Consider the following 22,804-nt stretch of genomic DNA (forward strand, 5'->3'; position numbering starts at 1 on the left):
GTCAGTGTGGTCTCCAATGCCCATATGCCAAGGGGCAATTTATTACAACAGCATGTACTGTACTGTGTGACAAACTGCTCCCAATTCTGTCAGAGTAGCTTGAGGACTTGCTTATTAAATACAGATCGCTATTTGGGAATTCAGTTCTGGAAATTCAATGTTAAACTGATAGCTATAAAACAAACTTTTAAATGAAAACAGCTGAAGTTACTCCCTCACTATAAATTCTTTAAATATTTAAACAAGATACCTACTTTAGGAGTTTTGAATTCTGAAAAAATTCTTCTTCATAGTCTCTTATAGCTTCAATGCTTTCAGAGTTGTTTCCTAGGGAGAGATGATGGTAAAGTTCTCACTAATAAAATTCATTTTTATTATTTGAAAACAACAAAACACTATAATAATCTGTCTTTGCATACCTTTTCCTGTTACAACAGCAAAATAACCTAGAGCTTTCATTGGGAAGAGTTTTCCTTCAATTATCTGCTGAATCTATTTTCAAAAGTGGGAAAAATAAACAGATGTTAAGTTGACATAATTTTTAAAGCATAACATGCTATTTAGAAAGCAAATTTAATAATGCTATATATGTATATGTTTGGGTAAATATATGTCTGTACAAAAGTCCTGAAATGTATTTCAATTGCTATATATGTCTGTACAAAAGTACTGAAAGGCATTTCAATTGCTCTTTGAGGAAAAAATTAAATACATTTAGTTTTGTTATATTAAAAATGTATTGTTAAAACTTAAGTACCGAAATTAGAACTTGGAATGACATATAGAGCTTTGGAGTCAGGCCTTAGTTTGAATTTCTTCTCTGGCACTTACTAGGTGTGTGGCCTTAAGTAAGCTACTTAACTTTTTCAAACTGGTAGTTGAAAAGGTTATATGATACTTAACACAGTGCCAGGCATGCAGAAGCACACAATAATAGTAGCTTCTATTATTATTTCCCCAATATCTAAATTCTAACAAAGTTGGACAGTCTTTTTTTTTTTTCTTTTTTAACTCTATAAAAAAAAAATTTGGATCCAGTGGTTCTCAACTCTTTTAGGGTCAAAACTCCTTTTCTAAAAGAAATAAAAACTACAGACTCTGTCTCCAGAAAAATGCACATTTGCACAGAGATCTATCATTCACACATAACATAAAAGAGTTCCTACTCCCAGAAGCTCATTAAGATTAATACTGAGATAAGAATCCCTCCTCTAAGACAAGTTACATTTCTAAGCTAATGCTGAATCTTTGGTATAAAAAAAGACTGATACAAGCTTCAACTGTATTCAAAGGAAATGCAAACTCATTATCCTAAAGAAGAGGAGAAAAATGAAAGGAATGATGGGAAATGGGAAGGAAGCACAGAAATTTGCTTCTACCTCACTTCTCCCCTCCTCCCTATCAGGACCAATACTGCCAAGGGCAGGCCTTACCCTTAAAAACAAGGCTAAGCTAAGGTCACCGAGGCTGTACAGAAAAGAGTTAACACAGCAGGCCTGAGATTGCTGTCCTCAGAAAGGCCTGCCTGTCCTTGGCTGGCATCTGGGAACTTAACTGGTAAACAATTCCCTACACTGATATAAAACTTTCCCTAAATAACAGTGGCTCATTGTGCAATCCATGTGGTTTATGCTGAGCATCTGCTTTCCTTTGGGCGTCTGGAATCTTGGTACTTGAGGGTGGCTACATGAACAGCCCCCGATAAAAACCTTAGGTGCTGTGTCTCTAATGAGTAACTTGTTGCTGGCAGGATTAAGCATTTCCTGTATGACTCTTCTAGGAAAGAACTCTTGGAAACTTGAGCTTGGTTTCCTTCAGATATCACCTTCTGCACCTTCTCATTTTGTAATTTTGCTTTGCATCCCATCATTGTAATAAAATCTTAGGTGGAAGTATGACTATGTACTGAGTCCTGTGAGTCCTACGGAATCAGGGAGCCTAGGGGTGGTCTGCCTTGGGAACCCCATCACAGAGGCATAGTCCTACAGAGTTTCGGGTGGGAAAAAGAGAAATTCTAAGCAGTAGCCAGAGGGATGGGTACTTATATCTGAAGTTGTTCCATGGGGGGTGAAGATATAATAACAACAGATGATAGCCACCATTTACATAACACTTTTGTGCAAAGCACTATTTCAACCACTTTACGATGGATATTTAACTCAATAAATTTTCATTACCTATGAGACAGTACCATTAATATCTTCATTTCCAACAGATGAGAAAGCCTAAAGCACTGAAAAAGTAAAACAACTTACCTAAGGTTACACAACTAGCAAACAGTAGAGCAGATGTGAAACCAAGCAATCTGGCTACAGATTGTGCACTTTTACCCACTTTTACCCACTTTTTTATGCCTTCATAATTAAGTAGAGAGCATGTCCTAATAAATCTTACACACAATCATACCTTGAAATAAAATTCTTTCCTTGTTAAGGGAGGAGGAGAGAAGGGACACTGAATACCATGAATAGAAGTCACAGAATCTCAGAAATGAAAATGACCTAGAGATCAACTAGACTAACAGGTTGGATGGTGCACTGACTGGATGCAGAAAAGTAACAAGATTTGCCCAAGGACATGCAGCTGGTTGGTGGTAGAGCATGGATAAGAATGCTGAGCCTTGACACCCCATCCAATGCCTTCTCTATTATGAAAATCTGCCTCACAGTCTTTCATCAGTTAAGAAACGTAATGTTTATCTGAAAAAAATACATAAATCATAAAAAAATTTTAAAAAGACAGGACAAAATAAAATAAGTAAGGCCCAAAAGGAATTTAAACTGTCACTAGTTTTACATTAATTAATGAACATCAACTAAAAAAAAAGTTTAAACTATAACAAAAAATACTACAAATGAGGTTAATGACTGTATGTCAACATACAAAATTTAAATTAAATTAGAGTATGCAACATTAGCAGTTTTAAGTATTTGAAGCAAACTGATTACAGTTGTGGAATTTCACTTATACCTGGATATTGCACTTAAGTAATTTACTATAACTATACAATACTTTGTTTTTAATGAGAACCAAGAAAAATCCCATTACTACTTGTATTTCACAACGAAATTTTTTACTCCCCCAACCAGTCCCTGTCATAACTGGAGCTTGTATAAAGAACGTGCCCTCACCCTGCTAGGACTAGCCACATTTTTCTCTGCCAGGTCTACTTTGGTCAAAACAAATATTGTCCTTCTTCCATGAGGATCCATTTGACTGACCAAGTCGGTAACAATGCTGCGTTCAGCATCCACAGATCCATCTGAAAAAAAATTGAAAAATGACATTGTAGGGCTTCCCTGCTGGCACAGTGGTTAAGAATCCACCTGCCAGTGCAGGGAACACGGGTTCAAGCCCTGGTCCGGGAAGATCCCACATGCCAAGGAGCAAGTAAGCCCGTGCGCCACAAATACTGAGCCTGTGCTCTAGAGCCCGCGAGCCACAACTACTGGGCCCATGTGTCATAGCTACTGAAGCCCGCAGGCCTAGAGCCCATGCTCTGTAACAAGAGAAGCCACCACAATGAGAAGCCCACGCACCGCAAGGAAGAGTAGCCCGCACTTGCCAAAAGAGAAAGCCCACGCGCAGCAACAAAGACCCAACGCAGCCATAAATAAATAAATAAATAAATAAATAAATAAATAAATAAATAAATAAATAAATAAATAAATAAATAAGACACTGTAATGGTTACAAAGTAGGTTTTAAAAACTTCAACAGGCTACATCCTTGTGTCTACATTATAGTAAGAAAATTTTCTTAATATTTTATCTTAGTTATGAAAAGACATTCTAGCCAATAAAAATGTCTATGATGCCTACACAGTGAAATTTATCAAAATATCACCAACTTCAATTCTATTTACTAATAAAATGAACAAGTAAGAGGAGATGACAAAACATTTATTTTGTATGTTTATGTAACATGCATATGTAGAACAAAGCTTTGATTGCTAAGTAAGGAAGAATATTAGTGCAATTAAAATCTTTCAGTAAGACTTACCTTGAATACATAGTATGATAGCATTAGGATTCTGCATATAAGCTTTGCTGATACTGAAAATAGTTTCTTTTGTGTCAGGAGCCATGCCTGATGTCACCGTCTTGAAGAAAAAGGTTTTAAATGTCATTATAAATGTCTTTCACAATAGGAATAAGATAAAACACACATTTTGTAGATACTTACATTAATCACACCTGGTAGGTCAACAAGCACCATCCTCTGTAGTCCAGGGCCCTTTACATTTAAGGATATGGTCTGTGCAGGGAAAAAAAATCCAAAAACCAAAAGACTAATTTTGGGAAGCAGCTTGTTAGGAATTTTTTGGTGACACATATTTTGAAAATTCTGTATCTCATCCATTCAGATATGCAGCTCAGAAAAAAATTATGCTTTTTCTGACCGTAACAGTAATTATCATAGAAAATTATCCACAAAACAATATTCTTTGGAATATTAAAAGAAAAAGAAAAGACTAACTATCTTGGAACAGCTGCAATCTAAACATCAATGCTAACACCATGATTTCAAACCATAAACATTGGATTTCCATAAAACATTGTTGAAATGAATTGCAACACTTACCTCAGGGCTAACAGTACAGCCTTCTTTCACGTTTTTTCTCATTCGGAGTTCTATTTCATGTCTTAATGCTGCAAGCTATCAATGGAAAGCAACAAAATCCTAAGGAAATCTTCAGTTAAATATTCCATTTAGTTGTCTTTTGTAAGTTTACACATGTTATAAAAAGTTACATACATAAACCTCATACAAATTCTACTTACATCTTCCTCTTTGGTAAGATCAAACTCCCGAGAACTATCTTTAAACAAGGCCACGTGGTGAGGGCCTTCACTGAGAGTCACCTGAAATTAACAGAAAATTGAGAAGACTGTATTTACAATTCCTATTAATTCCCACAGCACTTATATGGTTCTCATTTTCCAGTCAACATTATACAGAGTACCAAGCAGAAAGCCATCAATCTCAAAACTTGAAAAACTAAAAGGAAATCTTGCATTTCACTTCAAAGGTACATTTAGGTAAAGGACAATTCATTTATTCAACATCTATTTATTGAGCGCCAACTGTGTCAGGCACTGCAGATGGGGGAACTCGAAGAATTGACTGTAACTGGTTTAGGCCTCATTATATACTGGGAGAAATATACAGAGAGAATAGGTCTGTGTAGCAAAACCTAGGATGCCACAGAGGAGAGCAGTACTAAGGGGAACTAAGGCAGCCTTCACCCAAGGAGTGACATTTGAGCAAGAAATTCTCTAACAACTTATATGTCAACAGTCAGTGGTTTCATGAGAACTTCTAAACTTCACATTCCTTAACTTTTCAGTTGTAACTTTTCAAGCTTCTCTATAATGATTCGATTTCACTTTTAAAAAACAATTCTGTCTACTAAGATTAGCTAAGCATACAGAGGATAACAAATAAAACCTAGCTGTTTGAAGACATCAGAGCAGCCTGGACTGAGTCCAGGACCCCAAAGGATCTGGATGGGTATATTCCTGCAGCTATTTCCCCTCAGGGCATTTGCTGATTTGTGGCACATGGTGGCCTGAAAGAGAAGTTTAAAACTTGTAGCCGTCTCACTGTGTTGAAGAGACAAAATCGGATTCCAGGGCTATCAAGCAGCCACCATCTAAGATGCCAAACTCTCTGAGAAAAATGGACAGCAGAAATAAATCTCCAAAAACTGAGCCCTACATTCTATGCACAATTTCCCTTTAAGGCATTTGCACATTAAGGAACAAAGAAGCTGTTAAAAAGAAGTTAAAATGTTAAGTCAAGATTTTGGCAATTTCACTCTTCAAGGGGAGACAAAAATCTGGAGTTTTAGAGTCCATGAAGGAGGAGAAGTCCTGGTAAATACTAGTGAAGTAATGACAAACTGAAAAGAGAACAGCCTTGTCTGTTCCAAGGAAATCTGTCCATGATATCTGCCTGTTGGAAGAAAGTGAACTCCTTCCTAAAATATAGTATCAGCCACAGCCACTACAATTAGGGTGCTGGTTACAATGTAAAAGGTAGGTTCACAATATTTTTTACAGTTAATTACAGATCATGATATAGTCAGTTCATTCTTTTCCCCCTAAATTTGTAATATTCCAAATGCCCATCAACAATAAAACAGATCTATAAAGTGTGGTATATTCACACAATAACACAAAGCAATGAAAAAGAAACTAGTTTTACACAACATGGTTGAAATCACAGCCAGACCCCAAATAATGCACTGTCTGAATCACACTAGACTGCCTGTTGTAATTATAAACAGACCTCAATTCTGCAAGACTTCAGCATCAGCCTCATTGTCTCACTTTCTACCACTATTCTAGCCTTCATTCTTGGTGACTTCAATTTTCCATTTCTCCAATCACTCTATACCTACTCCATCCATCAGCTGAGTTAAAACGTACACACACATCCTTGTGTCTACATTACAGCAAGAAAAACTCCTGATCTTTGTTCATGCCTGAGGGATGTCGCCTACTGATTTCTACACTAGCAATAATTCCAAATGCTACATATCAATTATTTCTTTTGTCAGAATTCTTCATTTTAACACAATGGACAAAATTCATTAAAGTGACTACTTTTCTGAGGAACTTCATTTGGCCTATTTTCCTTTTTAACTGAAGTAGAGTTGACAAACAATATTATGTTAGTTTCAGTGTATAACATAGTGCTTCAACATTTAAATACATTACAAAATGACCACCACAGTAAGTCTATTAATCCAGAGGGCCTGTTTTCTTACCTTAACCGGAGAACGCGTCATCATCTCCCCAGACCCTCTAGGGAATATTCGTGCTTGAGCAATCATTTCCAACACACTAGTTTTTCCAGCACTTTGATCTCCAACCACAACAACCTTATGACAAAATAAATACCACATATTCATATCTTTTGATACCAACTTAAATTTAATAGATTTGGAATGCTGCTGAGAAGTTTTAGTCTTAAAAATTATCCACAATTAAATGATTTTAAAATATCATCCAGAAAAAAATGATGGTTCATACATTCATGTGTATTGAAAACATAAACAGCAAAACATTAACTGGATCCATTATTTACAGCCAAATTTTTATTAAAAACTTATGCTAATTTAAACCACTAGTTTTAAAACCACATTAACATTAATATTCCACAAATCTTTTCCATAGCTAGTTTACTCTTTACAAAGACATTTTCAATTCTATATGGTTAAATTTCACTCATGTACCTAATCTTATCCACCATTCAGGTATTTTAATATCATGGATATCATGAATACCTAATGCCAAATATCTGAAAGCCTTACTTTATTATGCATAAATATACGTAAACCAATGGACCAAAATAAAGAGTCAAACAATATTCAATGCTTAGGGCATCACCTAGAACACATGAATATTATACAGAAAATTTTATGTCTGTCTATGTCTATACATATGTGTATGTATTATGTATGTAACTTTTTAAAAAACTACAGTGCCTTTTTGCTAATGGGCAAGTTCACTGTGTACTAATTTTTTACTTACCCTTGGAAGATGATCTTGTGTATTATAACTGGCATCATAATCGGACAGAACATCAAGAACTTCAGAGTACATGTCAATCAAAGATTTCTATAAAATTCAAGAAATTAATAATATAAAATAGTGAAAACATTTTTAAAAAACCACAGATGTGTCGATAAAAGAGCTGATACATTCAAAATGTTTCCATAATTGTATTGCCTTTCCTAGCTATGCAAATAAATATTCCTAGTAAATGTAAAACAATACAGAATAAAATTCCATATGTTCTTATCAAATTTATTTTAAAGAGACAGTGATTTAACACAGTATATTAATTCATGATTTCCGAACCTTCTAATTAAATGGCAAAAGAAGAAGGTTATTGTTTAATATTGAAGAGCTAACATTAAGTGCCCAACAAAGGAAGACCATTAACACCAAAAAACGCCCAATAAGGGGTCAGGTGACCAACTGAAAGGAATGTTTGGTGTATGCGTCAGAGTGGGAGAGAAAGAGAGACTGAAGAACTGGTAAAGTAGAGAAAGAATCACCAAGATTACTGTTAAATCAGTATGAATGATTAGTGTACACTGATAACTGGGCAGACTAAAATGTGAGAGCACCAGGGGCAGACATCTCAGTAAAAACAGTATCGAACACGGTGCCTGGAAAATTATAAGCTTCAAGTATTTGAGGAATGATTGAACATATACACAGGCCTGGGAAAAAGGTTACTATCAAGCATTTAATAATTAAAGGTAAGTTTCAGTGCCAAAGTAGGAACAAAATGAGGGTCTACACTGCCTTTCATCTCTCAGCACCTAGAAATAATTAAAAGGAAAGCAACTGTTATCCCCTCCACCTAAAAATAAACAAAAAACTTTTCGAAATTTTCATTACCATTTCATTTTATGAGAGAAAATACAATTTCTCAGTGTTGATATATATAATTCTCAATATATATTAACACTTGGATGTGGTTTTTTCCATCTGCCATGTGCTGACTTATAAATAAAGCCATGCTATTTATTTGTTTTATGCAGTCGTAATTTGGAGTCACAACTATTAATACGTGCTGGTTAAACTAGGGCTATGTATCTTTGGACCTTGGCTACAAAATGAATGTGCCATGATTTACTGCAGTTTTGCTACGTACATATTCTGTTTACTTATATGACATTTAAGTTAAAAGAATTACTTCAATTTCATTTAGCACATAAAGGTTGGTTTAGTGGGGAATAATAAGATTTAACTAACTGATAATGGTAATTACCAATGTGCTGATGATAACAATACCAGCATGCTTTTTCAAAAATACTTTAAAATGTCTAAGGAACCTTCCAGAAGAAAACATTAACTATTGTAAAACTGGTGGAAGTGGCCTCTTCATTGAGTGGCAATACAAGTAAGGCAATGAAAATAAGACATATGTAACTTTCTATCAACTTACACTGCTGGTTTTATAGCTGTATAAATTAAGTAAACCTAGAGATAAACTAAATATTTCAGAAAAAATAAACTGATTCACAAGAAATGACTCTTGAAAGTATGAAAATTTATGGATATAGTATAAAATAAATGTTTGAAGATTATAATTTGTGAAAAGTCTTAACGTAGGAAGAGACCTCTCTATCCCCTAAGCGTATCAGGTTAGAAATAAAAGGATGATAGAACCCTTTGCAGTTCCTTAAAAACCGGTATTGATCAACACACAATGTGAAGTGGTAAAGTTCTGAGAGCGAACAAATTAAGACAAACTTAAAGTACCTTAAGCTTTCTATGATGGATGCCTTTGTCATCTTTCTGTAATACTAATTTTCTCAATTCTTTGTTCTCCTTTTCTAGCCGTTCCAAGATTCTCTGGTACTTTAACTGCAACAAAATAATACACATAACTTTGTAAGAAAGAGATGGGTTAAAAAATAACATTAAGTGTAAATTAAAATCTTCCAAGATCCTGAAGCAGTATCTCCTGCCTACTTAAAATGAATTATTTCATTTAAAAGTCATCTATGAAAATGTTGAACAAATAAATTATGAATATTATCTCAAATAATGAGCTTCATTATAGTTTTCTATTTCAATTGGAATTTTGTTTGGAAAAGTTTGCTGTTTATGTTGAAGAAATTATTAAAAATACTAAAAATGAAAGGAGTTGAAGAAGGAAGTTCTTAAGTATCCTCTATGAAGCAATATTTCCTATTACAACAAAATTTTAAGTCTTCATTAAAGGGACATTTGACAAAAATTCAAACTCTCCCCATCCCCCATATTATTTTATAAAAATGATATAAAATAAAAATAGCTAACAGTACCTGACTATTCAGTATGTGACAGGCCCTTTACTGACTGACCTGCATTAACTCCCGTAAGCCTTCAAGTGAGGCAAAGGTTATACAGATTAGGAATCAGAGGTCAGGGATGCTTGGTAGCCTATCTAAGGTCACAGAGTTTTGAATACAGGTCTGAGTTGAGGGGTCAAACTCTTCCAAGTTTTGGTAAGTTTCTGTGGCCAGAAATTACACATTAATTTTTAAAATATTGATATAAGAACAATTTAAAGAAAACTAATACATTTAGACAGGCTTTTTTGTCAAAGTAGATGCTTGGCTATACAATGTTCTTCTAGAATAAATGTGATCCTTTTCTAATTGGTCTTCTCTGTACACTATTATTTCTTCTCTAAACATTAACAATGTTCAGAAAACTATTAAGAATTACTCTTTCCTATAACCAACTGGATGTTTATGTCCAACTTACAATAACATGACCCTTATAATGGAAAATATTTCTTAGAAAATGTTAGGTTGTTATAATCTTCCAAGCATACAGTAAATAACAAGAGATCATGGCTCTATCCTCAGAGAATGTCCAGCTTAAGCCAAATTAAAGAAAATATTATGTAATAGTATGAGACAGGTAGAACTACAGGCTAGATTCTATTATAAAAATATATTTTTACAGAATTTGTTCATCTATCTGTAGTAATAGTATATATAACAAAATACTGGTAGTTATCTAAGAATTAGATCTGTGCTGTCTAATATGGATGGTAGCCACTAGCCACATGCAGGTACTGAGCACCTGAAGTGTGGCTAGCCTGAATGGAGATGAGTTAAGTATAAAATACACAGCAGATTTCTATAATTCAGTAAAAATACATAAACACCACATTAATATTTCTTATACTAATTAGATGTTTAAATGATATTATTTTAGATCTGCTGGGTTAAATTTATTATTAACATCAAAATTCTACCTATTTCTTTTTGTTTTGTTTTTTTTGCGGTACGCGAGCCTCTCACTGTTGTGGCCTCTCCCGTTGCCGAGCACAGGCTCCGGACGCGCAGGCTCAGCGGCCATGGCTCACGGGCTTAGTTGCTCCGCGGCATGTGGGATCTTCCTGGACCGGGGCACGAACCCGTGTCCCCTGCATCGGCAGGCGGACTCTCAACCACTGCGCCACCAGGGAAGCCCTCTACCTATTTCTTTTCACCCTTATTTTAATGTAAAAATTTTAAAGTGCATGGCTTGCATTATATTTCTACTGGACACTACTGATATAGATAACGCTATTATTACATCATGAACTCTCCATCAAGTGTTTGTCAATGCCTAGCAGCTGACAACAACTGTACAAATTGAAGGGTTGATATCAATAGGTGTATATATAGGGGTGGTAGGATTTCCACTGGCTCACTTCCTGGTAAATATGGAATCAATTATGGGGTCTACATTTTCTGGGGCTGGAAACACTCTTTAGTACAGGTGCCAATCTGCAGTCTTCCTACAGAGATGTGCTGCTGGGTCATCCTGCAAAGACGTCTAGACCAGTAATTCTCAAACTTAAGAATTCATCAGAATCACTTCAGGGTTTTTAAGAACAAAGATTGCTCAGTTCTACACCCAGAGCTTCCCACTCAGTGCAGATGGGATGGGACCAATAATCTGCATTTCAAACAAGTTCCCAAAGGACATCACTGATGCTAATGCTGCAGAGACCACATTCTGAGGCCAACGATTCTTAATCCCTGGCTGTAGATTGTAATCACCTGGCTGGGAAGCCATAACAAATATATACAGTGCTGCTCAGAGCACACGCTATTCTAACATATAGTCAAGTGTAAGAATAATGCATAGATATTAAGAAAACCTGGGACTCAAAATATACTAGTTCCTAATTTCATCTAGATTGTCCTTGTATTTTTTTCCCCTAAAAAGAGAGACCCAATAAGTCTTTTTAATTTATTCTTAATTATTGCATGTCATTGTATCTACATAGAATAACTAAAGACAGAGTGGGTGATGGGGCAATTTTTCACTAGAATGTTACCTACTCAATTACATTGCACAGAAAAAGTCTTTAATGATAATTGTTATCATCAATTATAAGAGAATAACTTTTCATAGTAGTGTTAAAAATACCTTTGGAAAGGTTATTATCTGATTGGCTTTGGGCTTCAGAGAAGAACTGTGGTAGACTCAACTCCAATTTCTTTAACTGTTACTTAATTAGCCTATCAATGTAAAATTGCAAACATAGATTTATATAAGGACAGGTCACTTCATAAATTAGTTAATTAAACTTATCAAGTTCCTTCATTATTCCTTCTCAATTAGTTTTTGCATTTTGCGGAGCATCTACTTATAATAATAAGGTTCTATCATTAAGCCACTCTAAATTTTGCTTTGTTAAAAAGATAAATTTCCATACCACCAAACTTAGAGTTTAAGAAAAACTTTCTGGTTCTTTTTACTCATCAGAATTACCTGGGTATGCAGAAGCTCTTCTTGAAGTTGGTCTATTTTCTCTTTGTCTGACACCTAAATGTTTAAAATAAATAATTTTATTTGAGTAGAATTAGGTTTATATAGAATATACAGTAAGTTAATGTTTTTAAAAAAGCATTTTTAAGAGTGAAAACTACTGGCTTTATATGGATATTTAGTCAAAGCAAATTTTAAATCAAATGCTTATTTAAGTAAAAATATCTTATTCATTAATAAAAATAGCTCATCAAAATTTTATATTAAGTGAAAACCTTAAAAAGCAACCGTCTTCCTATTGCCATTCTAGTCATATATGGTTGGCTTGTTAGAAAAATAAGAAAGCAGCACATACGGTTACTATATTCTTGATAGGTTATTTTGTACTCAAGCACAGGGACTTGGATGCTTGGACAAATAAGGCAATAATATCCTTACAGAAATGTTTCGGGAAGTCAGACACATGTTATCATTTACAGCTACTGAAAAGTTCACTGGTCATAGTGTATCTTTAAGCAAACACTATCCATTTCTATTCTGTAAGTAGGAAAGCGTTTAATAAATGCAAAGAACAACTTGCATTTTCAGAGCTTTAAGTGGAGCCAGATGCTTGTTTTTAAATTCAGTTCCAATGCAAGATCTGCTAACCCATAATAAAGCGAATGCATCAGGAGCAATGAAGTTGAGTAAAGCAACTAAAATTGATTTCAACATAAAACAAAAGTAGGATAAAATCCACAGGTATTGGGGAAACTACTCCGAATTGTTATTAATGCTAATATTTCTAAGATAAAATATTCAAAACAACAAAAAACTTTATAACAGGCTTTAAAGTAGTCACAATTCCAAATATAAAACACAATAATCAACTGTAATTAAAATGATGTCATTTATGACAAATACATGTAACTGTACTTTGACTCCCTGGTGAGATGCCGAAGTTGTCATTCTCAGTCTTTCAAAATAATTATCTAATTTCTGATACTCAAACTTTTTAGAGATGATTTTATTCCACAGGAGACAAAAATCAAGTTAAAATTCATGTAAATCTTTATTCATCTTTATTCATTGGCTATTTAAGCAGTCAAGACATCATGGTAGCAAATATATATGAAAACATTCTAAATGATTTGTTTATTGAGGTAGACGTTAATAACTTTCATCCATGCAATAAAGTTATTTTGAGAGTTTAATTCCTATTTCCAAATAATTTATCAAAATTTCCCTCAAAATTCTTTTTTTTTTGTTTTTTTTTTTTTGCAGTACACAGGCCTCTCACTGTTGTGGCCTCTCCCATTGCGGAGCACAGGCTCCAGACGCGCAGGCCCAGCGGCCATGGCTCACGGGCCCAGCCGCTCCGCAGCATGTGGGATCTTCCCGGACAGGGACACGAACCCATGTCCCCTGCATCGGCAGACGGACACTTAACCACTGCGCCACCAGGGAAGCCCCCTCAAAATTCTTTTAAATAAAAATGACAATACTTGTTAGAAATGATAGGTATGTATCATTTTTTCCTAAAAAGCCTATGTCTAAAAATTCTAAATTTGGTTTGGTAATTAGAAAAACGATAATATAAAACAAACTTCGCCAGAAACTTGTGGATATAAGTGTTTTTCATTTGACTATGTGTTTGTAAAATGGACAAGAATTATTAATCGTCTCCTAAAATGTGAGGAAACAAGCACATTGGGGAGGAGCCCACAACCCAAAGAACAAAATCTTAAAGGCCAGTGAAGAAATAAATAATTCCATATTTTGACCAAATGGCATGCCATCATATTGTGATAGTATGGTCATAAAAATTTTGTTATGCAGATTATATTCCCAATTCATTTTGAAAGTTTCTCTGATTTACTCTGTTCCATTAACTATTCATCTAATGCAGTTAAATTAGTATGAAATGTATAAACAATATTAGTATAAACTGTTTTAGTTTTAGATGTGACTATTTAATGATTTCATGTAATATAAATTACAGTAGAAAATCCGACATTTCTCTATATCTGGGGCAATAATTAAGAAACTAATACAATTACACAAAGTTAGAATGTTTACTATAAGCCAAGGACTATAAAAGGTTACCTTGATAATTTGGTAAAATAAAAAGGATATATAAAGAGTTAAAATGGTATAAGGTTATTAGAACATTACAAATACAATCTTTGTGCTAATATTAGTATTTAGTACAATGACTGTTAAGATTTTCATAAATTTGGATTCTTAGGAATATTTAAATTTATCATGTGCCCTTCTGGCATGACTGTTAGGAACAACTCATGCAGTTTTACCAATACACTTCCTATCTGCTTAGTTTAATGTTAAATTAAAAGATTAATGTTATTATATAAAAGACACGTGATGGTGGAATCAAGAATTAGACCTAATATTTTCTAGGAAATAAAATCAAAACATTTAGGTTCACAAAATAAATATTAAAGATTAATGATAAGATACTTTTACATATTTTCTTAAGAGACAAGTACATGCTATTGTTAGTCTATCATTTATTTGAGGTCTTAACTAGCAACCTGGGTATATTTTATTTTGATGCACTTTACTGGTAAAATTCAGCTACTTACAGTAAGTTCTTGTCCTACTGTTTAATATATTTAGTTTTCATTATGAAATTAATTTAAAACTCACCCTGACAGAAATGGGTATCAATAGTCTTGAAACCAGAGCTTTTCTACAATTCCAGGGCTGTAAAATTGATGTTTCAGAAAGAGCGGAACCCTCTGCAGAAACAAGCTAAAGCTGAAAGAGAAAAACCTTTACTAGCTCCTCACAAAACCAAGCCTGATTTTTAAATTTTAAGTATTTCTTCCTACTAAGCAATTCTGGACATTCTGAAATACAGAAATGCATAAGACTCGTAAAAATTTTTATGTATGTGTACACATTCACAGGAGGCAAACCTATCAATGGCAGTCTTAATCTGCTGTCTCTGCATGAGCTCCTTTGCTCAGATGATACAGGGTAAATCTATTAGCTGCTACTAATAAGATATAAATAATGAAGGCCTACTTATATTTTCAAGGTGTAATAAGAAATAATGGTCAAAAAGCAACAAAAAGTAGCTGTGGCTTTGTACCTCAAGCAAACCTCAAATGCTTAGAATGATAAAAATCTCATCAAATTAGGATTTTGGTCATTATGACAATGTAGGGCTGAAAAGTCATCTGTGTACTAACTATAGGGGGAATAAAGGGGAAGATACAGTAAGGAAACCATCTTTAAGGACAGTAAAAGGAATGATATTATTATAGAGGAGCATAAATTGTTTTTAGTCTCATTTACTTTCATACAAGGTAACTGCAAAGTGGGCAGGAACAAGCCCTGTTTCGTGCTCTACTAAGTATGCCTTAATAAACAAAACAGATGGAGGTACAGTCCTGCCAGTAGCTCTTTTACAAATGTGTAAAGTGAGGAATAAAAGGGTTACATGGATAATCCAATAAATATTAGGAATAGGAAGAATAACCGTAAGCCTGAAAAAAGGCTAGTGAAGTTGGCCCCAAATGAACATTAACCCTTGGCAGTGTAGAAAATAAACAATATTCACTACTGATATTGCTTAAATCATCAGATTCAACAGCACATCAATAATCTTCAACTGTATCTTAGAATCTTAAAATAGCAGATCTATGGGACTCATTGCAAATTATTTTACCATTATGAAAAAAACAAGAACTACTAGTAACTAGAGTTATATTCATATTCCTAACTAACGTACCAAAACACAGTAGCTCCCTCTCCTTCTTTCTGTAACAAAGCTAAGGAACAGAGGGCTTAGCCTAAGCATCCAACTTGTTACAATATTTAAATGGTACTCTCAACAGCATGAGGAACAGAGAATGCTAAAGCACCATTTAAAGTAAGCCCTCCCTTGAGACTTCCCTGGTGGCACAGTGGTTAAGAATCTGCCTGCCAATTCAGGGGACAGAGGTTCAATCCCTGGTCTGGGAGGATCCCACATGCTGCGGAGCAACTAAGCCCGTGTGCCACAACTACTGGGCCTGCTCTCTAGAGCCCGTGAGCCACAACTACTGAGCCCACGCACCACAACTACTGAAGCCTGCACACCCTAGGGCCCACGCACCGCAACTACTGAGCCCACGCACTGCAACTACTGAAGCCCATGCACTCTAGGGCCCGGGTGCTGCAACTACTGAGCCCGCACACATAGAGCCTGTGCTCTGCAACAAGAGAAGCCTGCACACCGCAGTGAAGAGTAGTCTCCGCTCACCACAACTAGAGAAAACCCGCGCACAGCAACGAAGACCCAACGCAGCCAAAATAAGTCCTCCCTTGGTTTAACACAAGTAGGAAAATAACTTGTTCTCTATTTCTACCTATGTTATTCATTCACTGAAAGCTAAACAACATACAGGAGTTGATTCCACAGCCATGGAATTGAGAAAAGCCAGGTAGTGATACTGAAAAAATAAATGAAAACTATGATGAGTATTCTCAAGTATTAACCACCACCAAATGCGACAGGGTTAGCCAGCAGAATTATTCCACTAATTATCTATAATATTGGTTGATTTCAATATCAGAACCTACAGGAAGCTAATTATATGACTGAATCTTTTTTCCTGAGTAAGATTTGCACCTAACTCCAAAATTTTTTTATCTAATATATGTAACACAAATAGCTGATTTCAAGATCCTAGAGTATAATTTTAAAATCATTACATACAGTTCATTTGACTCTAGTCTCTTTAGAACATTAACCTTGGGATCTATACTATAGGATCATCTAACAGCCAAAAGTATATCTTTAAGGATTCCTTGGTTGCTCCTATAACCAAACATTTGTATACTGTTATGCTGAGTTTTATCAGAATCTGTTCTTTATTGACCAGAATCATATCAAATTTCCAATGTTCAATCCTGCAGTAGACAAGGTGAAAATCTGTGCTGACTTTATTAATAAATGTGGAAAATCTTTGTACAAATTTATCAAAGTATCTAAGAATAACTTTGCCCCAAAGTTAAGTCAAAATAGTTTCCTTCTGTAAGAAATAAGAATTCTCTGCTGATTCATTTTAACTAAAACAAATACATTTCATTCTTTAATTTAACATGGTCATTCACAGTAACCCTTTTCATTTTACAAATGAAAACTTGGAGAATAGACAAGTTGGCTACAAATTTAAGGTGACTCAATAACTGGACCAAGTAAGCTGCAATTCGTAATTCTTATCTAAGTACAAATCCATGAACCCTCACAGATAATCTAATTTTCAGAAAATAAATTCCTATGTTTAATATTTTGGATTTACCTACTCTAGAAAAGTTGCATATCTCTATTATCTTTCGTATTTTTACTTTGTCAAAAATAATTTCTCATAATTGGAGTCCATGAACGGATTACGGTGACACGATCCTGGTAGAAATGGCTGATTAGTGTGAACGTATCAGTAGCCCCCTTAAACCATCCATCACCTTGCGCTTCTGTTGGGCATGGCTCGTGCTATATTGGCCTGCGGCTCTGCGCGCTTCCTCTTCATGCTCTTGAATTTGCTGTTGTAAGAGAATGAGCTCACCAAGCAGACCCTGCCATGAGTTTACAACGAGGAGAAGAGGAAAATTGGGGAGGAGAACAATGTTAAACCAAAGGGCACAAGAAAGGAACAGATGTAAGTCAGAGAAGAATGGATAGCTTATAACAAAAATGGAAACTCAGTTATGTACCTTTAGAGCCACTATATAACTGGGTTCTGTACTACATTTCCATTTTTCTCCTCAGTAAAATTATGTCTCAGAAATATAAAACAGCATAGTTTAATAAGTGAAAAGGAAAATGCAATAAGTGACTGCTGAATAAAACGAGCCAGATATATAATATCAACATACAGTAAAACCGAGACTAACTGGAATGCTCAAGGAAGGTGGCACTATAGTTAACTAAATGTCCTAGTAACAGAAAAGCTGAGAAAACAAATACTTCAACCCTTATTTTTGAATTGCCAATACGAACTAGTGTACGCTCCTGACTTGATACATATGGGGGAAAAAACAAAACTGAGTTTTGAACAGTGTTGATTTCAAAGGTCTGAATCTTCTAATTCTCAACCATAAGTTTCATAAGACTAAATAGAGAATACATAATAGCTTAATCACTTACTAAATTATTATTCTTAAGTTTTCCTTGACATCTGATGTCTTCAATTAAAGACCCCTCAAGGGACTTCCCTGGAGGTCCAGTGGTTAAGACTCCAAGCTCCCACTGCAGGGGGCGTGGGTTTGACCCCTGGTCCAGGAACTAAGATCCCATATGCCACATGGCGTGGCCAAAAAGTAAATAAATAAAGATCCCTCAAAACGTCGTTTTGAGCATCAAGTTAATCAAGGTTTTACATTAATTCATAATTTTACATGTCTACGCACAGAATCTTATTTGATTAAAATCTAAGGGTTTTTTTTTTTTGCAAATTAAAAAATAATGTTTGAGGTACTGTTTTAGCTTTATACAACATCAAATAAGTAGTTTGACTGAATTTTCACTTTTTATAAGCTGTTTTGACATTAAATAAAAATGGCCTCTGAGAATATAACCAAGGATATATCAATTACTAAAGCACAAGCTCAATAAAATAATTAAGATATGGAGATAATGTAGTTACTATGAAAATAAAAATGAAACAAAACCCAGTTTGGACCTATGCACAAAATAATCATCATTTCTATGCTTAAAATTCATTCCATTTAATAATCATGAAATGTTCATCTGATGCAATGTATTCACTTGTGACATGAAACGAAAATACATGTCATTTTCTGTACAGTGTTTTTAATTGCTGTCTATTAGATAATCAACCTCAAGAAATGTAGGAGAAAAAACAACTAGCAATTGACAATGCCAGGAACCTTATATTTTCTCAATTAGAAACCCTAAAAAGGCAAAGTTCCAATGAATGAGGTCACTCTTTAATTTGTACAAGAATAGTTTACCTGGGAGAACAATTTTTACCAAGTTATAATAATAAAAAGAATTAGGAAAACTAACACTCATTAGGAGTTTCAAATAGCTTCACAGCTTTATAAAATAACTGCCAAAAATATTTTATTTTGTATAGTACAATTATAAAGTTTCTTAAAATGAAATCTTGGTTAACGTTACATTCAAATTTTAATTAGTAGACTCACCTGGAGGCTTAATAACTTAGTTTATATAATCCAAAGATTTATATAAATAAAAAAGTTTACCAGGAAAGAAATAAATACAAATAGAAAAGCTGTATTACAGTAAAGCACTTTAAATTAAAGGAAATATTAGCAAACAATTAGGGGGATTTTTATTTTGTTTGATTCTTAGTTTTAATACATTAAGTTATACCAACATAATGAAACTGGTTGACTTACTATATAAATCAAAGGATGAAACTAGTTGATAATTCTTCATGAAAAGTAAGAGAACATCAAAGTGGCAAGTAACATAACTAAACTTTCAACATTTGTTTCCAAATTCAATAGTACAAAATCTATTTATAAAAACCTGCGGTTATCTTTTAACATGTATCTTTTAAATAAACACTTTTATGGTCATTGATAAATCTATCAAAGAAATGCAATGCCAACTCACTACCCTCATCATTCCCATAATTTTTTATGTCCTTTTTTTTCATTTTTTGTATCACTGCCTTTCATCAAGCAGAAAGAAAAGTAATCCAACTCATTTTTATTCATTTAGTCATTTATCACAATCACTTCTTCTACTCATCCAAGTGTTTAGATTTCTCAAAACAGTTCCCTTTTAAAGATGGCTTCCCACGTTGGCTTACACATGAGTGTACCTGTGCTTTAATTAACATAATACCCAGCAGTATAAGTTATAAAATGCTAAAGCAGTGAGAAAATATTCCACATTTCTTAACTGTGCTGGTCTATCCGGCACAGGATTCTTGTTTATTCATAGCTTAAACACCCCTCCCTAATCCACTGTTTATATGTACATACAAAGTGTATGGTAAATATCTAATATCTATTACAAGAAAAACACCCTCTCTTTCTAGTGACACCTCACTTTCCTTCCAAGTCTGTTACTGAAGCACTTTTATGTGAAGGTAGTTGAAATTAACTGCTACCTCCTAAAAAAAGTACAAAGAAAACAAGAATTAGACACAGAAAAAGCTATATACACTATACTAAAAAAGGTTACCATTATCCAACTTTAGGCATCAAATCTCACCCTAAGCACAGCTGGATTAGCTTTTAAAGCTAAAGCTTGTGGTATAAGGAAGGGATAAATGTGTGTGCCTCCTGTGCAAGATGAGGCATTTGTTCATGCCTCCTTACATGAACAGAACACTTTTACTCAATAAATATTTTCCCAAGTTCAGACATTCTTCTCTCAAGAAACAGCACATAATTGTTTTTTAAATGATATATATTACATTAAAAATGTACTAATTGTGATCTTTAACAATAGTTATTGTAAACAACCACAGATGAATACTCTCTAAACATCTCCTGGTTACTGTCAATTTGACGCTGCAGTTCTCATAGTCCCATATTTCATGTACAGTGTTCTCGGGTTTTTAAAAAAGTATAACGTCAGACCAAGAAAATCAGTGATAACTCCAGAAACCAAAATGTCAACTGAAAATGCTGCAAATACCTCTAGAAGTTGATAAGCTTGTTAGAAAATATTTTTTAAAATCTTGAAATTATGACTCATTCTTATGTGAATACATTTAAAATGCTATATTTTTGGGAATTCCCTGGCAGTCCAGTGGTTGGCACTTGGCGCTCTCACTGCTGGGGCCCTGGGTTCGATCCTTGGTTGGGGAACTAAGATCCCACAACCCGGGAGGCATGGCCAAAAAAATAAAATAAAATATTGGGGTGGCCAAAAAGTTTGTTTGGGTTTTTCTGTAAGATATGGAAAAACCCGAACGAACTTTTTGGCCAACCCAATACTATATTTTTAACAGTATTCTAAAGGGCCCATACCTTGTTTGTTTTTATACCTAACACACAGAATAAGGCCTGACACTTCAGATGTGTTACGGCCAGCACCTAGGATAGGGCTTGGCCCATGTCTGTTGCTTGAATGAATTAAATGATAACCTACTTTTACCTAAAAACGCACACAGTTTACAGCACAAAATCCAAATTGGGTTTCCTAAAAATTGCCTATTCTGTAAATAAGCTACACATCAACCCTACAGTCCATTTTCCCACTTATCACAATCCCCAGAACAGATTCAACAGGAATTAAGAAAAGGGGAGGAAATTAATCAAATAATGTTAATATGCTAACTCATGGAATAATTCTAAGTGTTAGATGATAATAATCATTATTATTATCATTACATTAATATTCATTTAGTTTTATCATGTGCCAAGATCTTGTGCTAAAGGGCTTTACGAAATGCTCACAATAACCCTTATCAGGTAGGGTTCCCCCTATTACTGAAGAGGAAACCAGAAACTCAGAGAAGCTAAGGAACTTATCCAAGGTCACAGAGCTCAGAAAACAGGAAGGACAGAGTCTGAACACAGGCAGTGTGACTCCAAAGTCTACACCTGATACCTGTTAGCTCTACAGTCTCACTATTTTCAAAGTGCCTTTGACCCTTCACGTTCAATTTACATTTAAATAAGGAAAATGGTAAAACTGCAATATTTCGGAGGGCAAATGTAAATTACTCTTTAGAGAAGGAGTTGACAAAGTACAGTGGGCTACCTGAGTAGTCCTAGAGACCACAGGGCTTGCAAACCTAAAATATTTACCATCTGGCCTCTAAGGAAAAGCTTGCCAACCCGTTTTATTAGTTTTAAAAGTAACTTGGGTCCAGAAAAGAACTTCGTGAAAGTGAAGACTTCTTTCCCCTTCCACTTAAAAAATATTCCTAGGCACTAAACTACTTTTCAAAGTTTGAATAATTCTGCTATTTCATTAGCTAAAAAGATCTATTTTCCTATTTTCGTCCCTCCCAGTAATATATAATTCAGCTCAAGATATTTACAGCCAACTAAAATATGTTTATTATTGGATATCAGAAAGAAGTATGTCTTTCTACTTGAATTATTTAATTTGCTCCAACTGAGAAATATCGCATCCTATTTGGACAATTTCTACAAATAATTAATTTCAAGAGATGAACAAATCAGTCTATTACCAATAGTTTTTATCGATAATACAATTTCTACCAAATCCCCTTTGTTCTAAATTATTATCTAAAAATAGTGTTATGTACACAGTATATATTTAATGTTTTTTAAATGACATAAAAAGGCAATATGCTTATTATTAAGGAATAAAACAAGTATCTAACCAAGTATAGTTGCCAATTGTTAGCTGCTTAGGAAACCTAAGTTTCCTGAATCTGCGGCTACTTGATGGTGCTGGTTGTGAGAATTTCATTTTGCCACAGTTTACATTATTTGTTGCATGAGGAATCCCAGAAATGTTAAGTCCTACTTAAGCAACACTGCTTTGTTACAACTCAGAATTCCGAGTATAAGTGCTACCTTCACATTCTTGCTCTCCTCAATAGTTG

At 34.5% G+C, this 22,804-nt stretch overlaps 1 protein-coding gene across 6 annotated transcripts in view; it reads right to left on the reverse strand.

Moving 5' to 3' along the window:
* OPA1 (OPA1 mitochondrial dynamin like GTPase) overlaps positions 1-22,804 on the reverse strand; it is a 92,943-nt gene that overhangs the window by 56,946 nt on the left and 13,193 nt on the right. For 4 of the 6 annotated variants that reach the window (XM_022569444.3, XM_022569412.3, XM_022569418.3 and 1 more), the window contains 12 exons: positions 17,742-17,852; positions 12,291-12,344; positions 9,288-9,392; positions 7,542-7,628; positions 6,776-6,889; positions 4,785-4,865; positions 4,585-4,659; positions 4,186-4,257; positions 4,003-4,102; positions 3,132-3,262; positions 420-492; positions 255-327 (listed from right to left, as the gene is read on the reverse strand). In XM_022569444.3, the coding sequence (XP_022425152.1) occupies positions 255-327; positions 420-492; positions 3,132-3,262; positions 4,003-4,102; positions 4,186-4,257; positions 4,585-4,659; positions 4,785-4,865; positions 6,776-6,889; positions 7,542-7,628; positions 9,288-9,392; positions 12,291-12,344; positions 17,742-17,852 (1,076 nt within the window). The remainder of the gene's footprint in view (positions 1-254; positions 328-419; positions 493-3,131; positions 3,263-4,002; positions 4,103-4,185; positions 4,258-4,584; positions 4,660-4,784; positions 4,866-6,775; positions 6,890-7,541; positions 7,629-9,287; positions 9,393-12,290; positions 12,345-17,741; positions 17,853-22,804) is intronic. The other 2 variants (XM_022569423.3, XM_022569434.3) reach the window with 1 other exon arrangement.

The sequence above is a fragment of the Delphinapterus leucas genome, chromosome 4, assembly GCF_059928025.1.
Source record: "Delphinapterus leucas isolate spDelLeu-1000000601 "Yukka" chromosome 4, BTC_Dleu_Yukka2, whole genome shotgun sequence".
Taxonomy (NCBI): Eukaryota; Metazoa; Chordata; class Mammalia; order Artiodactyla; family Monodontidae; genus Delphinapterus; species Delphinapterus leucas.